Below are 6,644 nucleotides of genomic sequence, written 5' to 3'. Positions count from 1 at the left end.
TGCATGGCTAGTCTTTTTCAGAATTATAATTCGTCCCTCGCCAATGTGTTTAATTTGTAACAAGAATGAAGAAACTTTACCATGCCATCTGCCCATCTGCAATTGCACCTTGAGTAAGAAGGTATCGGAAGTTGTAAATTAACTTATCTCACGAACTCATTGAGCCACACTTTCAATGTTCTTCTTGATAATAGACGTATGAAAATATGGAACTATTTACCTGCATTTCTTGGCTAATCTGGAATAATAGAAACAACAATTGGCATGGAAAGAGTGACTACCAAGCCAGAAGAAATCATCCTCAGAGCCAATGCTTTGTTAGAAGAATATTAAAGAGACAAACAAGAATGATCCAGATTCTGAGAAAAGTTTATCTAAATGTGGGAGCTTGTGGCACTCCAATTGTAAATCTTTCCCCCACTGAGCACTGAACTTATATATGGGTATGCAATTTGGTCTTCAATGATATTCAAAACAACATTTGCATAAAAGAGATGTCAAATTTCCGTGTTAATAGAAAAGAGGATACATTGATCATATAATTGTTATAATACATTATTAGCACCAAGCTTTGCCCCGAGATTGGTCAGACAACAAAGTTTTTACACTCTATGCAAGAGAAAATTCTAGTATACATCAATGTATGTTATACATCTCACATCCGACGGTCGATATTGTTTTGTGAGTGTGGTTAGAAAAATAATATACGTTGTCAACCGTTAGATGTAAGATGTATAACATACATTGATGTATAATAAATTAACCCGTATGCAAGTGGTAGTAATTATTAATTTTTGCAAAGCAAAGAGAAGCTAAAGAAACAAGTGCCCCAGAGCACACACGCACAACTCTAATGTTCAGAGTTAATTATGCCATATGTCCATACTATTACAAATTGACGATCGTTTTGTTGCTCCGAATAAAAATGAAAACCCAATGAAACAAACATACAACATACAAAGGTGCATGCATCATAACCTGCATGCATGCATGGCTTCACCATACAGAGTTGCTTGCTCTCTGTGTTTTTATTACTTATCATGGCAACCATCCTCCCATGTAATTCACGCTCGGCCCGGCCGTCACGACTTGTATCGGATCATTCTGGTGATACCTGCAAAATCCCAGATGAACATGAGAACATCCTTGAGGAAGATGAACCAGCTTCAAACTTATTCTAGGTTTACCCTTGATCTGCTAGCTAGGTTAAACCCAGAAGTGATGCTAGCTGCATCAGTACTTCTGTTATATAAGAAAACCTAATTAAAGGCATACCCAATTTGTAATGTGGGCTCGCACTCTAAGGGTTGGAAGAAGCCGTCGCCCTGAGGCTGATGAACTTGTTGCCGGCCATATCCAACATCTTCAACATTTGCATTCAGTTGGAGTTGATGCACATTGTATCCCTCAAACAACTACAAATTTAAGGAAGTGGCTAGCATCACCCAAAAGTTCATGCATATAAATCATTCAAAACCAAAATTTCTTGTCAGAGATATTGCTTACCCTTTGTTTCAATGTCCTGTTTGCCTCGTTAAGCAAGTGCTCCTGCAAATAATAAAAACCTTGTAGGATGATCCAATGAGGAAGGCAAAACATGATTTCTTTTTGTGAATGAAATTGAAGAAAGGTAGACTTGTCAATGTGTCAGGACTCATTACCTTTCGCTGAAGATCTGTGAGCTGATCTAGCATGCATTGGGTCTGTAAAGGAAGAATATTGAGGTTACAGATTTACATCATTATCTAGTTCATGCTTAACGTTGAAGCATTTCACAATTTGAAATGGAATTCTGTTTTTTTTTTTTTTGGTTATTCACTCTAACCAACAAGGTATGCTTGTAGACTCCAGTTTTTTAAGGAAATATGTGGTTTTCACAAAAGAGTACATAATTCAAAGAATATATAGTTGAACTGATGTTTTATCTTTGGGAAAACTTGAGAAATTTCTCCTTATATAGAGTAGAGTTGTCAATAATCCACTGTGAAACAGGTGTTAAACAACAAAATCAAACAAAATATTAATAATTAGATGAAAAATCTAGTAACTACTTAAGTAAAAAAAACTTTTTGAAGGATATTTTTTGGACCCTGTTATAACCAATAAACTGTACTATAAAACTTTCCCCGATCTGGAAAATGTTCATGGCATGGAGGAGCTGACAATTAAACACAGACTTGAGTCTAAAACTCGAAATAGTATAAAACCTCCAGACCGAAGTCAAGTAATAGGTGGAATTACTAAACGGAACCCAAATTGATAAATAATCCAACATAATATTACAAATGGTAAAGATGATGGGGTCAAGTACCCGTGTTGATCTGATCTGCTTCAATGACATATCCAGCTGCCTTTCAAGTGATTCGAGCTCTTTGCTGCTTAAAGGGCCAAGATCTTCTCCCAGAAGATTCCTAATGTCAAAAAAGAATAATGTCATATATATGACTCACTGTGACTTCTATAACTAAGGGATAGACCCTGTGACTTACCTTTGGTTTCTTTGTAGGGATTCATAACGTGCCTTTAGCTTCAAATACTCTTGTTGGCTACTCAATTCCTATGGACAGAGAAAAGTAGTATGTATTTAGTACGAGATCAACGATGACAGCAGCACTTAAAGTTCAATGAATACTACTACGAGCTTCTGGCACAACAATTTGAACTCAAAAAATTTCTTTCTCTATTTACCACAGTTCCATTTTTGGCATACCACTATTCCCAAAACTTATTAACAACAAGTTACATTCTAACGAACAGCCACTTGATCAAATAATATGAGAGATGTGTGATACCTTATAACAGACAACAAGTAATTCCTGTACACTAAACTTTATAGAGTAATACCTAAAATGTTTCCATGTTTAAAAGTTATGTGGTTTCTGTTTACTATCTAAAAGGCAATGAAGGGATCTGAAGAGAATTGAAGTAGCAAAGGATATATAAACTACAAAACGTAAATTTGTTTTCAATCAGGCAGATTAAGCTAAAACTTATGGTTCAATTGTCAAGCATAAATCAATCTTGTTATATAGAAGCTTAATACGATGTTATACAAGAACCAGAAGTGAATGAGTAAGCTATAGAAACACTCATATTTCACAATTCACTAGACAGTTGTTAAGAATATGGAAAATAATTAGTATATATGAACTAAGATACAATTAGTATTTTGAAACAAAGCAACTTTCAGTTCCCTTAGTATTTTGAAACAAAGAAACTTTGAGTTCCCATAGTATTCTTGACTACAGATATTTCTTTTAAATCCCATTTCTCCATCAACATTCCAAGTTGATTATCTAGAGTAATATCTCCAATAAATCAATGCATTACCAAGGCTTCCCTTGTAGATACATTTGTCTCCGGTGCTCCATAGTTGCACTTCTGATACCTCTCAAGTGTTTTGAGCATGCTGCTTGTAAAATTAAAAACATTAACAAATATCAGGAGCTTTATATAAGCAAGTGCATCAAAATTATATACGAAGAGAAGACATGAAATACCGCAAGCCTTGATATATATAATATCTGATAAGGTTTGTTTTTATTTTTTATATTCATTACAAGTTTTAGAAATGAAGATCAGAGTATGAGTCATGCCCCATCAGATAACTACCGAATAGAAGCATGACTAGGAAATGCTTTGACAGAGCAGGACGCAGTTTACTCAATGAGGTCTTTAAGATCTTTGCCTAGGTTATGTGAGTTTAGTAATTCAGACGAACTATTCTTTCAGTTGAAACATTTTTGCAATTCAGTCATCATATCTTGTACATACATATGGCTAATTTTCACATACTTCAGCTAATATGCTATTTTAAATTTGAATATGTGATATGAGACTTAGAACAAATATTACATTTAACTCATGATTTGATCTATTCGTACAATTTATTTGTCCTCAAGAGATCAAACCAAAAGGTAAAAGAAACTCAAACGAACAGAAATATCTTCATCGATCATGTTTCTTTCTTTCAGGAAAGAATATTTGATTGTCAGGATCAGTGGATCAGTAAATACAGAAATTCCACACACATTAATTTCTAATTTCTTCTCTCCTTTAAATTAAAAAAAATTACTAATTACAATATAAGAATTAAGGAAAACCATGAAGTACAGTTATAATTAATGTAGCGTGTGATGATATGTTAAGCCCTAAAAATGCGTGAAAAAAGACAATAACTTGGTAATACACAGAGAGATTGTTACAGCAATTAGAAAGAACACAATGGAACCAAGTCTCAAAATTCAAATCACGAGAAACGAGTCAATTTAGTAGTCAGATCACCCAAAATAAAACCCTAATGTCACAATCAGCAGTCAATGAAGATTGAAATCCGATCCATCCGCCTCAGCCTTTGATAGAGAAGACTAAAATCCACTGGAAATTGAAGGAGAACGTGTGTATATGAAATCACCATTTAAAGAACTAGAAAAAACCGTATAACTGCATGTTTGTTTTCGAAATTTAAGATTAAGAACCCAGAAAATTAGATTTTCGATGATGATAATATAAGGCTTTTCTGTACAGAGATTGACTTCAGACCCTGAAAGTTGGCCCCCAATTGAGAGAGATTCAGTTGGGAAAACAAAACAAAAAACAAAACCCTAGCTAATCGATTCAGCTAGGTTTTCTCAAAGTATTGAAAAATAGAAGAGAGGGATCGCTGCTGTAATTAGCACAATTGAGCTAATTGGAGGCCAATTAGCTCAATTAGAGTAACAACAGCTACGAACTTCATTGATTTTTAAGGGAGAGCTCAAATTAAAATTGTATAATTAAAGAGCTAAAGAGAAGCCAAATTTGTACATAGAGGAAACTCCATGATTGACATGCTCTAAATATCGATCGATCTTTTAATTGTCAGAAGAATTAAATAACCAAAAAACCAAACAGAAAATCAAGAGCTACTCCGTAGGGAGCTAGCTAGGCTATAGCCATTGGTGTGATATATGAAAGAGTTTGAATGGAGTGATCGTCTTTTGATGAAGGTTAATATTTCCAGTTGCAGATCTAACAGAAATGCCAGTGAAGCTGCTAAAAACGCCGAGACATACACCAAAACGGAAACAAGGGCGAAAATTTCAAAGGCCGACGGAAACAGCAAAGAGCCGTCACCACGGAGGCGTTGGAGATCCAAAAAATGCAAAGAAAACAGCTACACGAACACAGATATATAGGAATAGGATACAAGAACCAATTTCCCAAAACACAAAAATAAAGAAGAAAATTAAAGAAAACGAGAGAGGAGACGATAGTGTTGCCATGTATGGGGGGAAGAGGAAGAGGAGGACCGGAAAATTGTGATCCAGCAAAAGCATAGGGGGGATTTGTTTAATTATTGACGGTTTTGGTATCGAAATTGGGAGGATGAGAAAAGCGGTTTTGTTGTTTTGGTGTAAGCGAGAGAAAAGAGAAGAAGATAAATTTGGAGGTGGCTTATACCTTGAACTACTGCAAAACTCGTACAGCTTTCCTCTATTGGAGAAGATGATGAGAGCAACCTCGGCATCGCAAAGAACGGAAAGCTCGTAGGCTTTCTTCAATAGTCCGTTCCTTCTCTTTGCAAAGGTCACCTGCCTGTTGATCTTGTTCTCAATCCTCTTCAGCTCAACTCTCCCCCTCCCCATCTCTCTCTCCTCTCTTCTCTCTCTCTCACTAGAACTATGTAAGCTAGTAGTACTTCCCCCACTAACCCAACCACAATACCCTAAAAGCAAAAACCTTCCTTCACCCTTGGTTGTATATATATACGATGACGACCACCCCCGTCTAATAATTACGTTTCCAGTTTATTCGTACAGAAACACCGAAAATAAAACTATTAAGCTAAATTCTCCCAATTTCCATTACCACCTTGTTTCAGCTCCATCTGTGTTCAAGACAGTGGGAATCATATAGCTAGGGACTGGGAAATTGTTAAATATCGACAAGCGTGGACCGTGGACCAACTGTACCGATATTGTCCCAACTTAATCACCTCACAGGTGTTGGGTTTTAATCACAAAAAGCCTCGGTGTAATTGGGTATTATCCACTCACTTATAAGCTTTATTTTCTTTGTCACTTCTTAGATGTGGGATCTCTCCTCTCCAATACGCCCCCTTACGTGCAACCTAATTTTTTAGGTCTACACGTGAGAGATTAGCATCCCACATACTGGGACGAAATAAACCAAGGTCCAGTAACCAACGACAGTTGGTGACCATCCAATCGGAAACTCTCCGATGGCATGATAATGACACCCATCTTGGGCACATGACAAAGTGACACCCAATTTAGGCCCACAACAGATTGGAGGAACGACTGGAGAGGGACCCGCTCTGATACCGTGTTAAACAGCGACAAGCGTGGCTCGTGGACCAACTGTACCGATATTGTCCCAACTTAGCCACCTCACAGATGTTGGGTTTTAATCACAAAAGTGTTCGGTACAATTAGGTATTATCCACCCATTTATAAACTTTATTTTCTTTGTCACTTCTTAGACGTGAGATCTCTCATCTCCAACAAAAATGAGATCCAGAGAGGAGGGTAGGGGTGGGCACGTGAGACGCAGGTGATTTGGACCAATAAGGGCAAAGATGAGCGGGATGGAGAGTATCGTCAAGGGAAATGGAGGGAGGGGAAGGCCAAATTAATGCAATG

General features: G+C 36.7%; 1 protein-coding gene across 2 annotated transcripts; it reads right to left on the bottom strand.

The window, feature by feature from the left end:
• Window positions 1–1,038: 1,038 nt before the first annotated feature.
• Window positions 1,039–5,627, bottom strand: LOC126789953 (agamous-like MADS-box protein MADS4). Of its 2 annotated transcripts, none has more exons than XM_050516044.1 (8): window positions 5,443–5,627; window positions 3,331–3,409; window positions 2,490–2,557; window positions 2,312–2,411; window positions 1,662–1,703; window positions 1,507–1,548; window positions 1,272–1,415; window positions 1,039–1,164 (listed from the first exon to the last, which is right to left on the bottom strand). In XM_050516044.1, exons 1-8 carry the CDS (start codon window positions 5,625–5,627, stop codon window positions 1,039–1,041), a joined length of 786 nt encoding a protein of 261 aa, XP_050372001.1. The 2 variants fall into 2 exon arrangements, with proteins under 2 accessions (XP_050372001.1, XP_050372002.1); XM_050516045.1 differs by having other exon boundaries at window positions 1,039–1,114; window positions 1,276–1,415.
• Between the last annotated feature and the right edge of the window lie 1,017 nt (window positions 5,628–6,644).

The sequence above is a fragment of the Argentina anserina genome, chromosome 4, assembly GCF_933775445.1.
Source record: "Argentina anserina chromosome 4, drPotAnse1.1, whole genome shotgun sequence".
NCBI classification, from domain to species: Eukaryota; Viridiplantae; Streptophyta; class Magnoliopsida; order Rosales; family Rosaceae; genus Argentina; species Argentina anserina.
The sequence above is the reverse complement of the archived record's forward strand: the minus strand, read 5'-3'. Positions and strand labels throughout refer to the sequence as shown.

What these genes read in the sequence shown, in the direction of transcription:
- LOC126789953 (XM_050516044.1), bottom strand. Translation starts at nt 5,627, where the DNA reads ATGGGGAGGGGGAGAGTTGAGCTGAAGAGGATTGAGAACAAGATCAAC. An exon ending in TCCCTACAAAGAAACCAAAG is followed by an intron (nt 2,412 to 2,489) that starts GTAAGTCACAGG and finishes TTTTGACATTAG; the next exon opens with GAATCTTCTGGGAGAAGATC. An exon ending in CCACATTACAAATTGGGTAT is followed by an intron (nt 1,165 to 1,271) that starts GCCTTTAATTAG and finishes ATAAGTTTGAAG; the next exon opens with CTGGTTCATCTTCCTCAAGG.